This window comes from Salmo trutta, chromosome 14 (assembly GCF_901001165.1).
Source record: "Salmo trutta chromosome 14, fSalTru1.1, whole genome shotgun sequence".
In the NCBI taxonomy this organism is placed as follows: Eukaryota; Metazoa; Chordata; class Actinopteri; order Salmoniformes; family Salmonidae; genus Salmo; species Salmo trutta.
In genome coordinates, this window is record NC_042970.1 from 74,843,991 (window position 1) to 74,868,652 (window position 24,662).

A 24,662-nucleotide genomic window follows, 5' to 3' on the forward strand; every position below is an offset into this window, starting at 1 on the left:
AAACACCAGAAAATAAGGCCCCCCTTTCTCCCCTATAGCCCCTCACCTCCCTGACAACACATTGAGATCCTCTAGTCTACCGTGTGTTTGTCAAGAGCATAGTTTGTGTCCAATGCCATGGTCGCCATGGTTACTGTCAATCTACAGGGCAGGATCTGTGTTTACTGTATATATTATGGGATGTTGGGGAGGAAGAGGGTGGTCTGGAGAGGACCTATTTGGTCTGTGATCAGTGTGTGTGTGTGTGTGTGTGTGTGTGTGTGTGTGTGTGTGTCTTTGAGGCCTGGGAGTACGGCTTCCTCCCCAGAACTTCAGAGGCCAAGACCAAGTTCATTCATCATGACTCTAATTCTAATTAGACTAGATGGATTGTGCACGCTCGTTGACCGTGAACGTGCGGTCTGATCGTGCCCTCCAACCGTGCCCTCCTCTCCCAGGTTAGTCAAGGGGCGAGGAGAAGGGACGGGGGACGGGACGGGACGGGGGGGGACGTGTTCTGGTGTCTGCTCTCTTTTTACGAATGAAAGCAAGTAAAAATCTGAATTACATTTCTTCATTACATCAGCTCTTTAAATTCTCTCTGAGAAGATGAACAAGTCATTCGTTTGTGTTTTTCCCTCATTGTCAAGCAGTCCCATTGCACTCACACATGCACCCCCCCATATCCACCCCCCCCCCCCCCCACACACACACACACACACACAAAAGAACCTGTCTGAATGTGACATTTCTTCATAAGCTCTTTAAATTCTCTCTGAGAAGACGAACAAATCGTTGTTCGTGTTTTTCCCTCGTTGTCAAGCCCATGGTAACCGTCTCTTCGAGGGTCTGATTCCCCCGAAGTTTGCTTAAGCTGGAGTTGACACGAGCCAAGACAACACTGCTAGAAAGAGAAAGGAACTGAAAACATGGACTAGAGCCTTGGTTCTGATGGCAGAATACACTACATAACAGATTACTTATGAACGTCATTTCAAGCTTTGGTTCTGATGGCAGAATACACTACATAACAGATTACTTATGAACGTCATTTCAAGCTTTGGTTCTGATGGCAGAATACACTACATAACAGATTACTTATGAACGTCATTTCAAGCCTTGGTTCTGATGGCAGAATACACTACATAACAGATTACTTATGAAAGTCATTTCAAGCCTTGACATCTAGTTGACTGTTAGTAGTTGGACTGGTTTCCCCCCCAATACATTAAATACACATCATCAACATATAGATATCTGCTATTGGTTCATTTTCAAAGCTGTTAGTCCTGGGTGATATATGAGTTAACTTTGTGTTTCTCCTGTATTTTACATATGAGGCAGACTGTGTGATGTCCTGAGTGGTATATGAGTTAACTTTGTGTTTCTCCTGTATTTTACATATGAGGCAGACTGTGTGATGTCCTGAGTGGTTTATGAGTTAACTTTGTGTTTCTCCTGTATTTTACATATGAGGCAGACTGTGTGATGTCCTGAGTGGTTTATGAGTTAACTTTGTGTTTCTCCTGTATTTTACATAAGAGGCAGACTGTGTGATGTCCTGAGTGGTATATGAGTTAACTTTGTGTTTCTCCTGTATTTTACATATGAGGCAGACTGTGTGATGTCCTGAGTGGTTTATGAGTTAACTTTGTGTTTCTCCTGTATTTTACATATGAGGCAGACTGTGTGATGTCCTGAGTGGTTTATGAGTTAACTTTGTGTTTCTCCTGTATTTTACATATGAGGCAGACTGTGTGATGTCCTGAGTGGTTTATGAGTTAACTTTGTGTTTCTCCTGTATTTTACATATGAGGCAGACTGTGTGATGTCCTGAGTGGTTTATGAGTTAACTTTGTGTTTCTCCTGTATTTTACATATGAGGCAGACTGTGTGATGTCCTGAGTGGTTTATGAGTTAACTTTGTGTTTCTCCTGTATTTTACATATGAGGCAGACTGTGTGATGTCCTGAGTGGTTTATGAGTTAACTTTGTGTTTCTCCTGTATTTTACATATGAGGCAGACTGTGTGATATGTGTCTGGCACATCAGGACTACTCTGTTGGTTTATAATGGGGTTGTGGAGAACACACACATGGGGTAATGGGGTATAGAGAACACACACACCTCACTCGCATTCATTAGGACATTCTTCAGTGCTGGCTTCTCAGCTTCGCATGGCGGCCCTCCTGACAGGAACACACGGACGAGCACAGCGGCATTCTGGGACCAGGTGTTGCCGAGGCCAATCATGGATGAGATGTTCCATGTCCCGGGACCAGGCTGGGGTCGTGACCTCTACAGGTGGGACGGCCAGACTCAGTGTGAACTCTCCTCACCTCACATTGCTCTCCTCACCGCTCCCTCTCTGGTCAGACCTCACACTCTGAGATGATAGAGGGATAGTCCTCAAGCTCATCTTCCTGACTTTCAACTCTCCTTTCCCTTGTATGTTCCTCCCCCTCTTTCTATCACTCTCTTCCTCCCCTTATTCATTCTAGCCTGTCTTCTCTTCCATCTCCCTCCATCCCCACTTCCTCTCCTCCATGTTCCTCTTGTGTTTTACTTTTCCTCTTTCTATCCTCCATTTCCTCCCCCTTTCCCTATTTTCTTGTCTTCTCCCCTTCCATTTCCTTCTGCCCTTCCTCTATCTCCCCGATCTCTGCCTCTTTCCATTCCCCTCCTCTTTCTGCCCCCTCACCTCCTCCCCCTCACCTCCTCTCCTGATTGTTCCATTCCAAACAGGCTTGATACCCCAGCATCAGACAGTTAGACATACACACACATTGGAAGCAGGCAGCGTCCATTTATCAGAGAAGCGAAGCTCTCCGTAAAGATTCTATACTTTAGTCTCTATTCTCAGCAGAGGACATCGTCAGATAAATCAGCAGAGAAGATGGTGATCTCACTCTGCACTTTCCTCTCAGAGGCAGTGAGAAGTCGTATTGAAATAATTGTTGACCTCTCTCTGAACGAAAGACAAGGAGATAAAGATATTCATGTTTTAAAGTCGTGCTCTTGGCCGTGAAGCAGATTGGGGCTCTGCTCAAGGGATTATTGGCGTTACAAATATTGCGAATGTTTATGTAATTCTCAAATGACTCATGACCCAGTAAGACTAGTAGGTGACGCAGGATTTTTGTTTCCCCTTGTGTTTTTGATCAGGTTAATGGACTGTTATAGACTTACAGTTTTTATGTTCATGTTGGGAATTTGAAAAATATTTTTCCATTGTTAGAAAACATGACAAAATGTTCCTTTCTTGGAAGTAAACAAAGTTGCTGGTCTGAAACGTTGCTCAATCTGTGTCTCGGGAACATTGTAGATGTTGCACGTTACCTGGCAACCGTCCTCACAGGCTATGTTCTGTGGTCCCATGGAGATGTCAGTGATGTCGACAGACACTATTTGTCAAGTAGCCTACAGAATCAGGTGGATTTGTTTGTTTTTCAGAGATGATATATAATCATTGATTTGAAGCCAGTTACAGTACCATATACTGTATGTAACAAAAGAGGCCAAACTTCTAACAATGTCGCAACGAACTCAAATAACTTATTTGATGACAATTCTCTCCCCCTGTCCACTCCATCCTCCCCCTCTCTCCCCTCTGTCCTGTGTGCCTCAGTTGGTAGAGCATGGCACTTGCAATGCCAGGGGTGTGAGTTTGATTCCCACGCAGGACCAGTACGAAAAAGTACAAAAATGTATGCATTCACTACTGTACCCTGGATAAGAGCTACTGCTAAATTGTGAGTAAGCACTCATACAACAAACTTTCAATTTTTGTGAATCCGGCCGCATCTCGAAACTGGCCACTCAGGATCCTAACGAGGAGGCATTAGTTGCATTTAAGTGTCACGTCCTGACCAGTAAAGGGGTCATTTGTCATTGTAGTATGGTCAGGGCGTGGCAGGGGGTGTTGTTTTTGTGTGTTTTGGGGTTGGTTTATTTAGAGGGGATTTGTTCTAGTTTTCATTTTCTATGTTCGTTTTCTATGTGTGGCCGAGTATGGTTTCCAATCAGAGGCAGGTGTCTTTCGTTGTCTCTGATTAGAAGCCATACTTAGGGCAGCCCTTTTTTCCTTTGGGTTTGTGGGTGGTTGTTTTCTGTACAGTCTGTGAACCTAACGGAACTGTCGTTTTGCCGTTTTGTTAATTTTGTTTAAGTGTTCACTTTAAATAAATCTAAGAAGATGAGCACTCAACACGCTGCGTTTTGGTCCGCTCCTTCCGACAGGTATGACATTAAGAGTCCTCTCCTCTCAACATTTATTATCCAGCTCTCAAAACTTGACAGCCCGGGCTTTTCACTCTGTGTGTGTGTTCTCCACACGATGGATGGCTAACAACAAGAGGGAAGCTTATCCCAACCACCCCATTGAAGTCCTTCAAAAATGGTTCACATATGGTTCAGGCTAATAAATACTTACTAGATGCAATACGACACACTAAAGTCCTTCATAAAACTGAGCTCAAAAGTGGCATGGATCTTGTATTTCTTCTCTTTTCAGCTGAATCATCATGAAGCACACAGACACACACAAACAAGCACGCACGCACGCACACACACACCTCCATCCTGCACCCCCTCCCGCCCCACACACACACATATATCTCTGAGATGGTATGCATGGGGGTGAGGGTAGGGGTATAGGGGGTGTCTGTTGGGCCCAAGGGGGTCTCGCTGGTCCTCATCTGGAGCTGAGAAAAACTAGCGGGGGAGGGGGGGGGTTAACTGATACTAACACACCCCAAAATTCACACCACCACCCACCTCCTTGTCTAACCCCCCTTCCTTAACCCCCCCACCATTACCTTAACCATCCACCCCTCTAACCCCCCATAACTCCAGGTTTATCCTGTTAATAAAGCCTTGGAGTGCTGCCCCCCATAGCCATACTGTAGACTTAACAGTATTAACAGACTATACTGTAGACTTAACAGTATTAACAGACTATACTGTAGACTTAACAGTATTAACAGACTATACTGTAGACTTAACAGTATTAACAGACTATACTGTAGACTTAACAGTATTAACAAACTATACTGTAGACTTAACAGTATTAACAGACTATACTGTAGACTTAACAGTATTAACAGACTATACTGTAGACTTATCAGTATTAACAGACTATACTGTAGACTTAACAGTATTAACAAACTATACCGTAGACTTAACCTATGACCATAAACCTAATGGCCCTGGTCTAAAGTATTCCCTATATAGTGCACTACCTATGACCATAAACCTATGGGCCCTGGTCTAAAGTATTCCCTATATAGTGCACTACCTAGGATCATAAACCTAATGGCCCTGGTCTAATGAATTTCACAATCAAGGGAACAGGATGATATGTCAGACCAACCATTATGTACTTATTTATTGAACCACAGTACAGACCAGCAGAGGGAAAGCTTTCATCCTTAACTCAACATGTCCTGTCACCCTGCAATAAACCATGTTCCAGTCCTTAAAGACTTTACACACACTGCACTCACACACACACACCCCTCCCTCCTCCTCCCACACACAATAAACTCCACTCCAGACCTTACAAACACTTAAAGCCACCAGACAAACATAATAAACGTTTAGATCCTGTTGAAATTATAACGTCTGCGTCGCTTAATTCCTCCCTATTTCCTATGTAGTGCACCACTGTTGCGCTGGTCAAAAGTAGCGCACTGCATAGGGAATAGAGTGCCATTTGGGACATAAGCAAAGTATAGATCTAAGCAGGAAAAAGGGAGCAGCCTTCACGTAGAAGATTATATGGTCAGTTTGTTTGGGTACGTTAGGAGTGCTATGACACACCTGCTTATAAAAGATGATTATCGATATAATAGTATAATGCATACATTATTCTTTGATTACTCACACTTCAAATAGAGCACATTGAGAATGTGTATTGTTCTAAACGGGCTCTAGGGCTTTCCAAATGTTCCTGTTTTTCAGCACCTATGTTATTCTGCCTGTACTAATGTCGCCAGTATTATTAGTCAGACATGAAACATAGATGAGAAATAACACAACATTAAAACACACCCTATCATAATGTATATCTAGATCCACAGTCACAGACCTCAGCCTAAAAACCGATGTCATCATGGGTTTAGTGACTCTACTCCTGATGTTCTGCAGTAAAGCAGGGCACTTCGTGTCTGACGGTTTGCCTATAATGTCGGGCAATCGCAAAGAGAGGCTGAGAATGCGTTAGCGGCGCGTTAGGGCTGACCTCTGTGGCAACGCTGCCACTTGTATCACACATGGGGTCAGAGGTCAGCGTTTCATGTCCCTGTATAGAGTTACAGGGAAACAGGGCCAACAGAGCTCTCAGGCTTGAGACGGGGACTGATTGACAGCCTACCACTAATGCCTGCCATGATGAGGGACATCTGGGGATCAGGGAATGGATCACTCCTGGTGTTTCATATGGCACTTAGTTTGCAAACAATTTTGGTAATGTATATGAAGCCAATGAATTATGCATTTCGGTAATGTCTATAACGCAGATAAATCGTGCATTTTGATAATGTCCATAACGCAGATGAATCGTATATTTTGGTAATGTCTATAACGCAGATGAATCGTGTATTTTGGTAATGTCTATAACGCAGATGAATCGTATATTTTGGTAATGTCTATAACGCAGATGAATTGTGTATTTTGGTAATGTCTATAACGCAGATGAATCGTGTATTTTGGTAATGTCTATAACGCAGATGAACCATGTATTTTGGTAATGTCTATAACGCAGATGAATCGTGTATTTTGGTCATGTCTATAACGCAAATGAATCGTGTATTTTGGTAATGTCTATAACGCAGATGAATCGTGTATTTTGGTAATGTTTATAACGCAAATGAATCGTGTATTTTGGTAATGTCTATAACGCAGATGAATCGTGTATTTTGTACGCATATTTAGTAATTCATTCTAGAAATTATTCTAGCTTTAAAACTCTAAACATTCACATACATTAGGTATATGCAGAAAAAAAACTAGTGGAATCTTCTGTGGTAATTTAGGTTTTTTAAATTCATGCCATGGTTTGATCTCCCTACTGTTAGTGGTGGCATATAAACATACTGTATATAAACCCACTCTGCTCCTGTATATAAACCCACTCTGCTTTCTGTGGCTGCTAAAGGCCTCAGACCTGCTAGATCTACACACACACACACACACACACACACACACACACACACACACACACACACACACACACACACACACACACACACACACACACACACACACACACACACACACACACACACACAGACAGCTTTATAGGGCTTCTAACGGCCTCAGACCAAATCAAATCAGATATTGTTGGTCGCAAACACATGTTTAGCAGATGTTATTGCAGGTGTAGTGAAATGGTTGTGTTCCTAGCTCCAACAGTGCAGTAGTATCTAACAATACACAACAATGTGCACAACTCTAAAAAGTAAAAGAATGGAATTAAGAAATATTAAAATATTAGGATGTTGGAATCCAGAGTAGTGGCCTGGAGATAGTTGCTGTTTTTCAGTCTCTCTGTCCCAGCTTTGATGCACCTGTCCTGACCTCTCCTTCTGGATAGTAGCAGGCTGGGTGGCCGATGTCCTTGATGATCTTCTTGGCCTTCCTGTGACACTGAGTGCTGTAGATGTCCTAGAGGGCAGGCAGTGTGCCCCGGGTGATGCGTTGGGCTGACCACACCACCCGCTGGAGAGCCCTGTGGTTGCGGACGGTGCAGTAGCCGTAACAGCCGGTGATACAGCCCGACAGGATGCTCTCAATGGTGCATCTGTAAAAGTTTGTGAGGGTCTTAGGGGCCAAGCCAAGTTTCTTCAGGCTCCTGAGGTTGAAGAGGCGCTGTTGCGCCTTCTTCACCACACAGTCTGTGTGGATAGACCATTTTAGATTGTCAGTGATGTGTATGTTGAGGAACTTGAAGCTTTTCACCTTCTCCACTGCGGCCCCGTCGACGTGGATGAGGACATGCTCCCTCTGCTGTTTCCTGAAGTTCACGATCAGCTCCTTTGTGTTGTTGACATTCAGGGAGAGATTATTGAGCCAGTGAGGGAGAGGTTTATGAGCCAGTAAACAGAAGGAATGGCTCTCTAACTACACCATCTACTGTTTTACTGCATGGTGGCCAAGTAGACCTAGCCTAGTCAAACCACACTGAATGCTGTGCTCACCATTGTTTCACTTTACGTCAATCTGGTTTAACCAGGCTATGTAGACCTACCTTTCACTGATACCAACAGCTTTGTCAGACGTCTGGCTCTGGCTCTGGCTCTGGCAAGACCTCCAGTTTAGATACAGTGTGGTAATAGCCAGTTATAAGGAAACGTGCGCACACACTCTCTCTCTTTCACTCTCACTCTCTCTCCCTCGCTCCCTCTCGCTCTCAATTCAATTCAATTCAAAGGGCTTTATTGGCATGGGAAACATATGTTTACATTGCCAAAGCAAGTGAAATCAACACTATATTTCTCTCTGTTTTGCAAACACACACACATCTGTGTCCCGTTAGATTGCTCCTCACTATTAGTTCTCTTTTTGTCCTCATGGAAAGTTAGTTTTATCAGAAGGTTCCAGATAATTGCTTTGGGAACCAGTGAGTACAGAAAATACATCTGTGGCTCAATTGGCTATTTCTTCATTTATTCCCCACCTGTTAGTTTAAGCATTGATTTAGTTATTACTGCATATCATCACATCTTAATGTCCCTCTAAAGTACAACCATTTTTGTTTTGTTTGTAATGTCATATTTGGCCGCTTTTTACATTCTCTCGATTTTATCATTAGTATGGATTAGAGTTCTTCCTGGCAACATGACCTGACCAGAGGAAATGATGTGTCCTAGTTAGGCGAGAACTAGGATTTAACTGCCTTATAATTATTTTCCTGACCAGTTTTTCCTGACCACGTACGGTATCCTGACCAGGAGAAACACTGATAGAAGGACAGTTGACTGGGTTGTCATGACAGTTCAGTTAAAGGATAACATAATCCAGGCAGGGAGGAGACAGATGACTGGGTTGACATGACAGTTCAGTTAAAGGATAACATAATGCAAGGAAGGGAGGAGAGACAGATGACTGGGAAGACACAGGCCAGCTAGAGAGACAGATGACTGGGAAGACACAGGCCAGCCAGAGAGACAGATGACTGGGAAGACACAGGCCAGCCAGAGAGACAGATGACTGGGAAGACACAGGCCAGCCAGAGAGACAGATGACTAGGAAGACACAGGCCAGCCAGAGAGACAGATGACTGGGGAGACACAGGCCAGCTAGAGAGACAGATGACTGGGGAGACACAGGCCAGCCAGAGAGACAGATGACTGGGGAGACACAGGCCAGCTAGAGAGACAGATGACTAGGATGACACAGGCCAGCCAGAGAGACAGATGACTGGGAAGACACAGGCCAGCCAGAGAGACAGATGACTGGGGAGACACAGGCCAGCTAGAGAGACAGATGACTAGGATGACACAGGCCAGCCAGAGAGACAGATGACTGGGAAGACACAGGCCAGCCAGAGAGACAGATGACTGGGGAGACACAGGCCAGCCAGAGAGACAGATGACTAGGAAGACACAGGCCAGCCAGAGAGACAGATGACTGGGGAGACACAGGCCAGCCAGAGAGACAGATGACTGGGAATACACAGGCCAGCCAGAGAGACAGATGACTGGGAAGACACAGGCCAGCCAGAGAGACAGATGACTGGGGAGACACAGGCCAGCCAGAGAGACAGATGACTGGGGAGACACAGGCCAGCCAGAGAGACAGATGACTGGGGAGACACAGGCCAGCCAGAGAGACAGATGACTGGGGAGACACAGGCCAGCCAGAGAGACAGATGACTGGGGAGACACAGGCCAGCCAGAGAGACAGATGACTGGGGAGACACAGGCCAGCCAGAGAGACAGATGACTGGGGAGACACAGGCCAGCCAGAGAGACAGATGACTGGGGAGACACAGGCCAGCCAGAGAGACAGATGACTGGGGAGACACAGGCCAGCCAGAGAGACAGATGACTGGGAAGACACAGGCCAGCCAGAGAGACAGATGACTGGGAAGACACAGGCCAGCCAGAGAGACAGATGACTGGGAAGACACAGGCCAGCCAGAGAGACAGATGACTGGGAAGACACAGGCCAGCCAGAGAGACAGATGACTGGGGAGACACAGGCCAGCTAGAGAGACAGATGACTGGGAAGACACAGGCCAGCCAGAGAGACAGATGACTGGGAAGACACAGGCCAGCCAGAGAGACAGATGACTGGGAAGACACAGGCCAGCCAGAGAGACAGATGACTGGGGAGACACAGGCCAGCCAGAGAGACAGATGACTGGGAAGACACAGGCCAGCCAGAGAGACAGATAACTTGGAAGACACAGGCCAGCCAGAGAGACAGATAACTGGGGAGACACAGGCCAGCCAGAGAGACAGATGACTGGGGAGACACAGGCCAGCCAGAGAGACAGATGACTGGGAAGACACAGGCCAGCCAGAGAGACAGATCACTGGGAAGACACAGGCCAGCCAGAGAGACAGATGACTGGGGAGACACAGGCCAGCCAGAGAGACAGATGACTGGGAAGACACAGGCCAGCCAGAGAGACAGATAACTTGGAAGACACAGGCCAGCCAGAGAGACAGATGACTGGGGAGACACAGGCCAGCCAGAGAGACAGATGACTGGGGAGACACAGGCCAGCCAGAGAGAGAGGGTGGAGGAGGGAGCAGGCAGTGTCCCTGTAAACAATAACACTCCAGCCATTCAGCTGTAATAGGAACAATATTGGGCTAGCAGCAGGGAGCCCAGGCTCTCCAAATAGCCTGACTGACAGCCCCAGAGAGAGTGGGAAAAGAGGGGGGAAAATGGAGAGAGGGGTTAGTTTGGAGTTTGGGAAAAGAAAGGTGAAGGAGGGAAAGTGAAAGGGAGGGAGAGAAAGAGAGACAGAAAGCAAAAGAAAGGAGACCTGAGAGAGAAGGAAAACGAGACATAAAGAGAGACATTGTGAGAAAGAGAATGAAAGTAATATAGAGAGAACTAACTTACAAGAGAAAGAGAATTTCTTCTTGATTGTCAGCCAGCACATTTACAATCGAGGAAGTCTCTGCCTTTCCTATACCCCCCCCCCCCCCCCCCCGCCTCCTCCTGAGAAATCTCTCTTCCCTTCTTCTCCCTCAGCCTCCGTGCTTTAACAGTGTGTAGAGAGGAGCTGACAGTCAGTCTACACGGAGCCTTGCTGGATAGTAGCTGTGAGAAGCTGAGCCCTGAGCCTCTTGGAACTCCATCCTACTACATACAGCCCACCATGGATGTCAAAGTACTGGCTGTGTTGGTCCTACTGGCTGTGGCCATGGATGTACCTCCCTCTACGGGTGAGTTGGTCTGGGGATGATTTATCTGTCTGGGCATGTCTTCTACACTCTTAGAAGAAAAGGTGCCATCTAGAACCTAAAAGGGGATAACCCTTTGAAGAACCCTTTTTGGTTCCAGGTAGAACCATTTTGGTTCCAGGAAGAACCCTTTTGAGATCCATGTAGAACCCTTTACACAGAGGGTTCTACATGGAACCCAAAAGAGTTCTACCTGGAACAAAAAAGGGTTCTACCTGGAACCAAAACGGGTTATCCTATGGGGACAGTCGAAGAACCCCTTTGGAACCCTTTTTTCTGAGACTGTATTAGTGTGTTCTTTCTAGTGTTTTATCTATCTTTATTTATCTATCTCTTTATTTGAGTCATTTTAGTAACTTAGCAAAGAGAGACTTTATGTATGTGTTGTAGAATGTCTGGGGATGTGATTTGTTATAGAAAAGGAGGACGTTTTGGTGGTTGTGGAGGTCTTGATATTTTGGGTTATTTTGAATAGGTGTTGTTAGAATAGATGTGGTTCTTGTGACACTTGGCTGGTGTTGCTGAGAGAAGGGATACACAGCAGAATAACTTGTGGTTATGAGTTGTGGTTGTGGAGGTTGTCTTTTGGCTCCTTGATGTTTGACTGGTTTTGGTAAAATAAGCAAGTGACTGTTGCGATGTGATGGAGATGTTATAGTCAAACTGGTTACATTTGTTTTGTTGTTGTTGTTTGTATCGTTGAATTTTAAGTAGTTGGTTATTTAGATTATTCTGGAAATGTATAGGTTTGTATTTGCTTTTGCCTTTATTTATGTATCTTCTTAGTTTCCTTTTGTTGTAAAACTTTCTGTCAATTCTCAGTTGCCTTTTGTTTTAAAACTTTCATGAAATACTTTTCTATTTGCTTATAACACTTTGATATTTCAACCACTTTAATTTCTCAAATCTTACATCTTAACGGCATACAAATGAACAATTAAAACTATTTGTCAAATAAAGAAAGAAAGATCTTACGATTTAGAGGATGATGGGTCAGGGAGTCAGTGTCCCAAATGGCTAAGTCTCCCGCATGCCAATATCACAGCAATGACCCTCCACCTTACGATTTAGAGGATGATGGGTCAGGGAGTCAGTGTCCCAAATGGCTAAGTCTCCCCCATGCTAATATCACAGCAATGACCCTCCACCTTATCAGGCTCTATTATCATGCTAATACTGGGTCATTATGTATGCTGCTTACAGCACCCGGCCACAAGTGAGCATCTAGCTACAATCTTTGCTTCCCAAATAGAACACTATTCCCTTATACAGTGCACTACATTTGACCAGGGCCCACAGGGAAACCCATAGGGCTCTGGTCAGAAGAAGTGCACAAAATAGGCATTAGGGTTCCATTTGGGATGTAGTTAGTTTCTTTCACAACCCGCCTTGTTTAGCCCCTAATTAGTTTCTAGTTAAAAGAAAGCAAAATAAAACAGATAAATACACAAGTTACCCCCTCCATCACCCCGGCCATCCTATCGTCTTTAATATGCAATCAGGGTCTCCCTGGCTAGGGGTAGTAACAACATGCTTAGCATAACACAGCAGAGGTTGAGCTAACTTCAGTTCACCACATCTCTCTGACTTCTCTCTCCTGTTGTTGTTTATTTTGCCGTGGATTAATGTGATCACAGTTTAATACGACAGTCAAACAGGGGAGCCATTTGTACGCCGTTAAGATGTCAGACTCGAGAAATGAAAAGAATGTAAATATCAAAGTGTTTTAAAGTAAACGGAGAGAGTCTTTCATGAAAGATTTACAACCACAAGGCAACTAGAGCAGAGACATGTATACATGTTCAGCCAATTGACCTCTTCCCATCTTCAAAGAAAAGCTAATAAAAATCACTGTTGGAAACAGGTTATCAAGAATTTCAAGAATTTCACGTTTCATGTTAAACTTGTGTGAAATTTCCGGAAGGGTATCCCCTCTGAAATCCCTGAATCTAAGAACATTTCAGTCAAAAGCCTGTGTATATGCTACTGAGTGAAAAGATTCTTAGTTTCAGGAACCAGTAGGAACCAGGGGTGATACTCAATCATTCTAAGAATGTAGCCTACTTCTTAAAGGGACTCTTTTGATAAGAATCTACGCTTTGTGTTCTTGGAGCTTTGAGAAAGGAGGGAAACATTGGGAGCACCAGTGGAGTAGAACGATAAGGACTCTTCTGGGATAGAGAGCTGTGTCTTGAATGTTCGTAGTGAAAAGGCACTATGAGCTCTGGTTTGAGAGTGTGTGTGGCAGACTAATCTCTTTTTAATTGCCTTGCCTTTGGAACTAAAGGCAGGTAAATGTATAGTTTCCCATGTATTGTCAGGGTTAGATACAGTAGATGAAATATATTTGTTCTAACAAGAACTCTGATATGAAATGAAAAAATTCTTCCAAGTTTCCTGCCGGCAATGACTGAGAGTTGTTGCATTTTGGAGGTGTTGAGTCTCATATTGTTGGCTCTTCTCTAACTATCATAATGCTAGCGTTGAGCCATTACTGTCTCTCACGCTGTGAGCGTTGGTTGTTTTACTTTTAAGACATAGAAATGGTCAAGCTCACATTCTCTCGGTGTCCGGTACCTGGTACAGTATCTTACTATGTTTGTGGTTGTTGTTTTCAGCTAAGCCCATCAGCCTGGTAGAGAGGTGCTGGTGTCGCTCCACTCTCAACACCGTCCCTCAGAGGAGCATCAGAGAGCTCAAGTTCCTTCACACACCCAACTGCCCTTTCCAAGTCATGTGAGTAACCTGCTGGTGCATTACGGGATGTTTTTTTAACCCTGATTTTGGGTTGTGTTTTAGAAGACTTACAGCTAAGTTCCCTAGCTTGTCATGTGAAGAACCTTCCACACCGCTCATAAGAACAACTAGATCGCTGTATTGCTTCTCCAAAAAGTCAATATTTTCATTACAAAGATGGGGAGGAACAGGGAAGTTTTTGTAGGAGACAACCCCATGTTCTCTTCAGCCCTGCACCACACTGCACAGACAAGAACGTACGATGGTCGCCAACACTGGACATCCCACACAGCACACACAGTGTTGCTGCTCAGGGGAAGGGGGAAGCTATTCACTATTTTTAGACAGCCTTTTTCTGGAGATAAACCACAACTATACAGGCCCAGTAAAGCATTGGTGAACAACCCTGGTCTGAGACAGCTGCATGTTGAGTGTGTGAGCTAGATTCAGTTCCCGGGGGTAGCACTGAGGCACCTGATTCAACTCATCAACTAATCGTCAAGGCGGTGACTTGTTGAATCAGGTGTTTTAGGGCTGGACAGACACCTGTCAATGCCACGGTCCATGTTACTCTACGGGACCACTGCAATATAGTTTAACCAGAGTTGGAACAGGAAGCGACTTATCCCACTCCCTCATTTTTCCTTGTTCATATAGAGTCAATGAACTAAGCAGACCAGACCCAGCTGCTAATGCATTGGTGCCTATGGGAGAGCCATCCATTAAGCAGACTGGAAATGGGACAACTTCATTTATCTACCATCTTTGCTTTAACACAGCACAAGCCTGCATGGCTGAAACCAGAAGGACCTTGGCCTGATACGTACAGTCAAGTAGGGATAAACTAGCCTGGTTCCAGATCTGTTTGTGCTGTCTTACAAACTCCTATTGTCAGCTGCTACAGCTAAACTAACTTGGTTCTAGATCTGTTTGTGTGGTCTTGCCAACTCCTATAGTCATCTCCTAGGACAAAACCTGTTCATAATAGCCTGATTCAGCCCAGTAAGGCCCCTCTGTTAATAAGATCCCATGTGGATTCTAATGGCGCTTAACTTTGGTTCCCATTCCATTCGGCTAAGCATCAGTCTCATATTATGAGGTTTTAATGATTGCAGTTGGAGGACCACAGTGGAGGGAAAGACAGAGAGAAAGTGGAGAGAGAGTGAGAGAGAGAGAGAGAGAAAGAAAGCGAGAGAGAGAGAGAGAGAAAGCGAGAGAGAGAGAGAGTGGAGAAAAGAGATGCAGTTGCTATGGCACTCCAAATGGAAAGAGATGTTTAGATTAGAACAACACGATAAATGGCCAGGAGAGGAGAGAGGAAGCTGACAGAGGAGTGTCTCTCTCCAAGCTAGCTCTAGGGGGGATTTTAGTCTTGTTAAGGAAACAATCATTAGGGGTCAAAGTGATGACCTTTATGTTGCAGCTGACCCTCTCTATCCTTCTTTCTTTTATTCCCTTTGCTCACCAGCCGCCCACATTTAGTGTAATTTAAATGGCCTGGAACGCATTAAGCCAAAATGCTATGCCTATTTGTAACCTATAGAAACCAGGTGGCCAGAGCCAAAAAGCCAGAGGGGTTTGGGGGGGGGGGGGGGGGGCATTAGGGGGTTAACTCATGGCAAGGGGTCAGTAAGGATACAAATCTGGTCAGGACCCTCAATCATCCCTTATCGCTCCAAAACAAACAAAAAAGAGACAAGAGTTACACACATTTGCACACATAGGCATTAAGGAACATACATATGCCACCAAAAGCTTCCCCTTTTCCCTCTTCTTCCCTCCAAACCCCATCCAAAAGTTATTTATGACTGAGCAGCAGGGGAGAGAGGGGCAGAGAGCTCGCATATTTTCTGATATATCTATTGTCCTTGGATGAAAGACAACAGGGGTAACACTACACCCCACTCACCCCCTCCATCCCTCCCTACACGCCCCTGTCTCCTCCTGCTTGTTGGTATTAGCTTGCTGTGAAGTAATTACTACCTACTGGGTTAGAAGCTTCAGACTCCCAGAGCCCCGAATTCCAACAGAGTCAATCAGACACTAGACAGTCCACACACACACACACACACACACACACACACACACACACACACACACACACACACACACACACACACACACACAGCCTAGAGGGATAAACCTAAACCAGGAGACACGTCAAAACAAAACAGTAAAATGGATTAGCTGCATTAAATATATAAAAGAGGACAGGATGGGGGTTGGAGGGAGGGAGGAAGGGGGTATCATAGAGATAAACAAACGGGGAATCCAGTTACCGGATTTTATTTATCTAAACAATTGGGATGTTGGTTTTGGGGGGATTTGAAGGGGTTTGATGCGCTTGAGCTGTTCTTTCATCTTATTGGGGTAAGGGTAGTAGGTGGGCCATTTGGTCAATTTAAGAGGTTGGTGTTTAATAGGGATGGAGAGTTTGGGGGAGGTCAAATTGAATCAGAAAAGCGGTAAAGGAGTGATAAAGGAGTGATGAAGGAGAGATTTAGAGGTGGAGAGGAATGTGTTTAATTTACAGGGTTGTGAGATGAAGAGAAGGAGGGAGGGAGGGAGGGAGGAGAGGTGGTGAGGGAGGGATGGAGGGAGGGAGGGAGGGAGGGAGGAGAGGTGGTGAGGCGCAACCTGAGTTGTTAACTCTCAAACACGACCTTTTGACACAGAGGTGGGAGATCCATATGTTTGGGGAAGGAGGGGAGGAGAGGAGAGAGCGCGCACACACACACACACACACTACCCCGTCTCCCCCTAAAGCTCATGGATCAGAAACACTCACAGAGGTGTCCGATCTCGGGACAAATGCCCCTCTCTCAAGTCGACACTCGAGTCAACCCTCTATCAACACACTACAGTCCGCTACAGGTGAACCATTTACTCCCATAAACACCCCACAGTCTGTAAATCCCAGGCTAAATGGCCTGACATCAAAACCTCCTTATTGTTAGTACCACCGGCTTAACAAAGAGATCAGTGTTACCATGCTTTGTTATCATTGCAACAGCTGTCTGAGTGGAAGGAGAGAGATGGGATTTTTCAACTGTGGCATGTGGTGGGGGGACTTGATGTAATTTAATGCATTGTGATCCTTACAACTGGTGCAAAATATGTTTTGTGGGTTAAAATATGCTGTGAATACAAGTTTTAATAATTGTTATTCTTACAACTTGTTCATAATATGTTTGTTCTTAAAAAATATGTTTGGGATTTTAATAACGTGTTGATTGTTCACTGGCATATGTGTCTTGCAAATGTCCCTGGAAATTAGTGACATATAAATAAGCTTGATAAATGTAATTTTGGTCAAATAACTTATTTTTCAAGATACGTTATGTTACTGTTGACTTTGCAGCCTTATATCATATTGAGTGATGTTTGTTTTGTGTGTCCAGTCCAGTCCAGTACAGTAGTTGGTTTAAAGGAAAGGGAACTCCATTTATCTTAATGTGTTTGTTTATTTTGACCCTAAATGAGCAGATAGACGATATCAAAATGATGGAACACATTTACTTTTAGATTACAGTACACAGAGTTCATCAGATGTCTCTTCAATCTTCAGATACATGAATTATACAGACTAGATTTAAGTAACCTATACAAACTGTGTCAAACAGCAATTAATGACTTGAAAAATATTACCTCAAATGTAACCCTTTTGAAAAAGTTTTTTTTAAATAAAACAAATATATAAGAGTACATACTGTATACTAAAATATGCCACTCATACTATTCAGTTCACTACTTCAAGTCCCACGAGTCTATAAAGACAGACGTGCCAAACTCAAATAGATGCATTCAGAATTATTAGTTCAAAAGAAACCTATAAATGATCTATATTTATTTATCCATGTATATCATTTAAGTGTAATAAAAACATGCCACTCATACTATTCAACTTGCTACTCCAAGGCCCACGAGTCTCATTAGTTTGAGCGAAACACGGCCACAGTTGACCCTAGTTGACCCCACGTATCAGGTATGTGTGTTACTGATAACAGCTACACAGCACACTATCCCTGGATGTTCACCAGAGTGAGAAGACGCTAGGCCAGTTCATGAGAGCTTACTGGACTCTTTTTTGTTCCCTTTCTTTTTCCGGATCATTCCATCCTTGAATCAGATAAGAAAACAGAGAAAGTGAATGCTCGGAGAACACTGAAATGAGTCTCTGCCTAATTCACTTTCTCTCTCTCTCTCCCTCCCTTCCATACCTTCATCCCTTCCTCCATCCCTCTCTCGGTCACAGTGCCAAGCTGAAGAACAACAGGGAGGTGTGCATTAACCCCGAGACCAAATGGCTGCAGACGTACCTGAAGAATGCCATTAACAAGTAAGGAGAAACCTGACTTCCCTCTTTGACAAGTAAGAGCTGATCGCAGGGTAGCCTGGTCCCACATCTGCTTGTGCTGTCTTGCCAACTCTTATGGTCATTCATTGTCACGCCAAACCATAGGAGTTGGCAAGACAACACAAACAGATCTGGGACCAGGCTAGTTTGCTGGTAACAGTGAGAGACACGGAATGATATGTGCCCCTGGTTTCATCTGTAAAATCCAAATGAAATGGGAGAAATGGGACTGCTTAAGTACAGTAACAGTTTAGTGTCATTTTATGGCCACCTGTCCACATAGCATTCTGAAATCACTCATTTATCGGTATGATTAGAATTGTTGGTATGTGTGCGTCTCATTAAAAGAGATGAAAGTGACTGGTATTTCTGGGTGTTTGTTTCTCATTATGCATGTTCGCTACTCAGATGGCTACTGAGATATGAATTAAAGACTGGGAAAGAATGCTTTCTGCTCATGCCTTGCAATCCCTCTGATAATTTAAGCGTGGCATTCGGAGCATTCCAGCTCTTTCGGTAAACAATCAGAATGTATCTGGGAAATCAGGGATGTAGTGACATCATGACATCAAAAATGTATATATATTATTTTTTTTACAGATTTATTACCTAAAACTTTTGGCAAAAAAAACAGGTGTAATTTTTTACAATTGAACTAATTGCATTAATTTCATGGCTAACAGTAGTTTATGTATAAGTAAACAAATGTGTGTAAATTGAAGGCACTTTCACAAAATGATCAGGACTAATTTGTCTACAAATAGTAAAACTCATTCCACTAAGTTTTACACCCAAGGAGTAAACTGTAAAAAACTACAATAAACAATACCAGGCACACTATACAAAATATTATAATGAATCTAAATGGGTTGTGCAGTTAAAATGTGTGTTAAATGTGCATTCCTCATGAAAACTTCACACATACAGTGTCTGATGATCATTTTCACCAACTTTGCAAAATGTCTGCCTCTTAAAAATGCCTATAGTAAATAAATCTAAAATTGAGGAACGTTTTACCACAAATTATGCATTTTCTTGCTGTTGAGTCCCCAATGTGGCATAGTTACAAAAGACTGCATTTGCTCGAAATAGCTAGCTAAAAAAACTGTGTTTCCAAATATTTCTAAGACAATGCATATCCAGATGATCTTGTTTATGAAGGCTTGAGTATATTTGCTTTCGTAGAACTGTATCATGTTTATAAGTCCAGTCTGCCAGACAAACAAACTATATTATTTCATAATTAGAAACTGGAGGCCTATGTGACATGTTACACACTTAGAGAAAAAGGTGCCTCTAGAACCTAAAATGGTTCTTTGGGTGTTCCCATAGGAGAACCCTTTGAAGAACCAGTTTTGGATCCAGTAAGAACCCTTTTGATTCCATGTAGAACCAGTTTGGGTTCCATGTAGGACCCATTTGTTTTTTTGTTTGTTTTTGTTTTGTTAGTTTTTTTAGGGGGCATGTAGGACTCTTTCCACAGAGGGTTCCACGTGGAACCAAAAATGTTATCCTATGGGGACAGACAAAGTACCCTTTTGGAACCCTTTTTACTAAGAATGCATGTTTCAAAACCCTGCATGATGCAGAACATAGCATCACTATACCAATGACCACCGTACTAAGTATTTACCATAAAATTACATTAGGGCCCAGAGTTGTTCCTAATCAGGTGATGTCAAGTGGCCACACGGAAAAATGAAGTTACACCCAAGAATCCTCCTTTAATCAGTGTCTTATTCCTCTCTTTCTGTCTTTCCAGGGTGAAGAAGTCCAGAAGACGTGCTCAGTAAAGGAGACGTATTCACCATCCTGACCGGCCTGCAGTGCCCCAGTCCCAGGCCAGCTCTCCTCCTCCTCCTCCTCTTCCTCCTCCGCTACTCAGATATGTAACTCTGTAGCTACACATCTCTGCTCTGGAACACTCTGGAATGCTCTAGAATGCTCTGGAACGTTCTGGAACGCTCTGGAACGCTTGCAAAACCAGCACTTCACCGCCAGACCGACCATGATGCCTTGCTGCTGCTGCTGACCCCGCAGCCACCCTGCCTCCCACGCTGCAGACACCTCTCCTCACGCTGTTAGCACCAAGTGCAGTTATACCTAATTATATCGCAATGTTTGAGTACGTGTGTAAAGAGTGTGTGAGCGCAGTGTGTTTTATTTGGTGTGGTTGTTCTTAGTGTGTGTGTGTGTGTGTGTGTGTGTGTGTGTGTGTGTGTGTGTGTGTGTGTGTGTGTGTGTGTGTGTGTGTGTGTGTGTGTGTGTGTGTGTGTGTGTGTGTGTGTGTGTGCATGCGTGTGCATGCGTGTGTCTGAACTGAGTGTGTAAGTGTACGTCTGTATATAAAGTATTTTTCCTACTTTTACACGAGGCAGTAAAGGGACATTTAAAGATTTTACACCCGGCTCACCGTCTTAAATGTGCTGAGCAAGGGCTTGTGGGTATCTCCAGGGGTGGGCTCTGACTGAGGGGTCATGGGATAGGGACAGGAATGAGCCGTCCAATGGGTTGAGCCCACTCTGTAAGAAGCGACCAATCAGGGCTGATCAAACATTCATAACAGGGGAAATAGATAGTCACCGTTAACTGATCCAAGGTCAGATGTTGTTTAATACCTGATGGTTAAGTCTAGGATGGTAGGGAAGGAAATCTTAGATCTGTGGTTATTGGCAAGGCTTCTATGTCAAGCCTTAACAAGCATTCCAGCCAAGACAATGGAGATCCTCAAACTATAACAAAGGACATGCATTGATTCAGGTGTTTCAACTCATGGGATCAGAAGACATTAGTTTGAACTGATACATATCAGCGCTGAATCACATGGAGTTTCCATTCACAAGAACAGACCAGTGAAGATCCGAATCAGACGATGCGTATAGGCCGGTGGTTTCTAACCTCTTCTCGGGGACCACCAGATGTTTCACAATTTAGTTGTAGCCCAGAACTAATTCACCTGATTCACCTATTCAAGGCTGGTTAGTTGACAAGTTGAATCAGGTGTGCTAGCTGTGGAATAGATCAAATACATGGAACGACTGGGGGTCCTTGAGGAGAGGGTTGAAAACCGGTGCTGTAATAAAGGGAAAGTTATCTGTTGTAATACAAGCCGACAGCCTTTATTGGAGGCAGACAATTCTGTATTACAGTTCAGTCCTGTGCCGAACAGAAAAGCCCACACAATTAGAAGTAACTCAAGCAACTCGGCAAGAGCCAAGGGCTGTAAGAACGATGGCCTTGTAGGATAAGATTGTAATGCAAAACAGGGATAAAACCCCATATCAATGCAGCTTTCTACACAGTTTGTGTGAATGTAATGTTGTCCGTTGCTATAGTCTAGGCTGTAAGGCACTGAATGAGACACCAAGTCATTTTTCAGCAAAACAAGCAATATGAAATGAATTTACCTCAATATTCTGGGTGTTTACTAACAAATACTGCCGCAAAATAATTGCTGTATTATATTAAGAATAGTAAGATTCATTACATACATTTCTATACAGGATCACATTGTCTGATTATTGGATTTCACACATCAATTGCTTAGGAGCTCACTTTAGGCCTACTCCATAGTTATAAACCCTCACATATCCTTAGGCAGGATTTTAAAGCTAGTATACTGCCACATGAAATACCTGTTACTATACTACAGTATTGACTATCACATTGAAACTGAATGTTGCTGAGCTGGGGGCGAAAAAAGTTATTCTACTTAGATCGTTGAGCCACTTTAAATACCAGATGCGTCTTTTAAATTGGAATTTTTACTGTAATGATTTTTATTTTTGTATATTTTATATATTCTAAGATAATGAGATATAACACAGTATTTGTAAGTACATTTAAGCAGTACTAGATGAAGGCATAACCAGAGAGTACTGTATCCCAACCGCAGTACTACAGTATTATCAAATTACATTTTCATACATCTATCACTTTTCCAAAAACTTTTATTTGCAACATCATAAAAACACATGTTATGTGTCTATTATCTTCATTTTGTGCAGATGCAACATGTTGAAGTTAATGTAATAAACATTTATAGTCCCCCAGATTAAATTGTGGCGACAGGTCTAGCTTGAACAACAACAAAATATTATAGAAATACATGGTTCATTACCATAGTTTGCCCTGATTCCATCCTCCCTTGAGGAGGTTTATCCTAATCAACCAATAATCTAACGGCATTCATCCACTGATGCAAGATGGGTAAATCTAATAAATCTGGATTGTAATGCAACATACTGAGATACATTACTGTTGTCATTAGGATATCTCAGCTCAGGCAGATGTTCCACTGAACCGTCAATTCATTCCTCATTAGGACCCCCTAGAACCCTCTAGAACAATGTAATTGGGATTCCGTTCTATTTCTCCTGACAGCGTTCCACAGAGTTTAAAATATGAAGTGCCAATAGTACCACGGAGCCAAGACAGAGAACAATACATTTAAGTATGAGCCAGGGGACCCACACATGTTTTCAATCAAGCCACTCCCTCCCAGATATAGCCATTCCTCAATGATGTGGATTTCTATACTGTTGTACTGTTTCCATTGTTTTTCTATTGTCAAAATAGAGTTCCAGGTCTTTTCAAATCTCCAGGCATCTTAGTCTGTGAGCTAAGTGCAGGTGTTTTGGTCCAGAAGTTATTAAGTATCTGCATCACATCGTTATAAGGTGAAGTATTTCATAAAGGAAGGAAATTTGGTCATTATTTAAGTGTTTGAGAACCATTCTGTTCAATGGCATGTTACAGTTAGCTCTACAACCAAACCAAACAATATGGCTGTTACCATTTTACTTATCATATCTGTTATTTGGACCACATGTGCAAATAAATCACTGCATAAGCAATAACATCCCAAATGGAAATGTATGTGTTTTTTCAGAAGTATATTTGTTCTATATGGGTGCATTCCCCAGACAATGTGAATAAAATGTTAAATTCTTTTGAGGCAGCTTACGACACAAGTATACTTCATCTAAGATGGATTGTTTAATTCAACTCTGTATGTTCACTGTGTTTGTATAAACCAAGAAGCAATATGATACCTATATGATACTCACCCTCTTTTTCAATAAACATATCAAAAATTTAAAAAATGGAATGTTTAATTTGTTCTTAAAAAAAAAAAAATGCAAATTTATTGAAAGTAGCACCAATAGAAAACTGCATTAGGAATTGTCTCCACTTTACTTGAATGATTAATTTCTCCTTTATTGTTACTGCTCTGTCTTCATTGCAATGCAGACCCATCACAATTGTGTTTCATTATGGCTACAGACTTACTGACAGAAAATGTCACATATGACTGAAGAATATTTCTGTTTCAGAATAACTTCACTTAGAATCACCCAAACCAGTTTGATGGTATTAGATGCTGGAAACCAGACTCTCACACACACAACCTAGACAGGTGGAATAAAACCAACACACATACGCACGAGCAAGCGCGCACACACACGCACGCACGCACGCACACACACACACACACACACACACACACACACACACACACACACACACACACACACACATACACCTTCTGTTTTCCACAGAGAAGTCTATGTTTGCAGCTTGGGGCGACAGCCACCATATGTATCTACTGCTGAAACCACAGGCTACAGTAGAACTTAAAGTGCAATTCCACCCTTTTTCAACCTCATTTTCATTATCTCCAGCACAATACCAGTGTCAACATATGTGAATGCGGCGCATTTCTACGTTTTGTAGAAAAAAGTATAAAGTTAAAATGTTCTACCCGATGACATCATCAAAACTAAAAACATTTTACAGTGAATTTCAAACACTATGAGATTCGCCCTGTGATGTCAGAGAAGCATTTTCGAGGACCTGTCTTCTGATCTTTTTAACCACAGATCGTAGAGACGTGCCGTTTTGACATTATGTAGACACTGATGTGGCGCTGGAGATAATGCATATGAGGTTGAAAAGTGGCGGAATTGCCCTTTAAGCCTAAACCTCAGCTTACATCAGAACTGCAACATATCTGTGGCCAGTCATTTGAATAATTCAACTTGACTATGTGTGCGTCCCAAATAGCACCCTAATTCTCATTTAGAGCCCCACAGGGCCCACAGGGCTCTAGGTCAAAAGCAGTGCCTTAAAAGGGGAATTTGGGTTCCATTTGGGACACACAATAT

The 24,662-nt window shown here is 43.2% G+C and overlaps 1 protein-coding gene across 2 annotated transcripts; it reads left to right on the forward strand.

Moving 5' to 3' along the window:
• The first annotated feature begins 11,201 nt into the window (after window positions 1–11,201).
• On the forward strand, window positions 11,202–23,600 carry LOC115147390 (stromal cell-derived factor 1). Of its 2 annotated transcripts, XR_003866322.1 has the most exons (5): window positions 11,202–11,384; window positions 14,021–14,138; window positions 18,394–18,477; window positions 20,258–22,972; window positions 23,076–23,600. XR_003866322.1 is itself a non-coding variant. In XM_029689620.1 (4 exons), the coding sequence occupies exons 1-4, from the start codon at window positions 11,318–11,320 to the stop codon at window positions 20,286–20,288; spliced, it is 300 nt and encodes a 99-aa protein (XP_029545480.1). In that variant the 5' UTR covers window positions 11,202–11,317; the 3' UTR covers window positions 20,289–23,600. The 2 variants fall into 2 exon arrangements, 1 of the variants encoding a protein (XP_029545480.1); XM_029689620.1 differs by having other exon boundaries at window positions 20,258–23,600.
• Window positions 23,601–24,662: the final 1,062 nt, after the last annotated feature.

What these genes read in the sequence shown, in the direction of transcription:
- LOC115147390 (XM_029689620.1), top strand. Translation starts at nt 11,318, where the DNA reads ATGGATGTCAAAGTACTGGCTGTGTTGGTCCTACTGGCTGTGGCCATG. An exon ending in GGATGTACCTCCCTCTACGG is followed by an intron (nt 11,385 to 14,020) that starts GTGAGTTGGTCT and finishes TGTTGTTTTCAG; the next exon opens with CTAAGCCCATCAGCCTGGTA. An exon ending in AACTGCCCTTTCCAAGTCAT is followed by an intron (nt 14,139 to 18,393) that starts GTGAGTAACCTG and finishes TCTCGGTCACAG; the next exon opens with TGCCAAGCTGAAGAACAACA.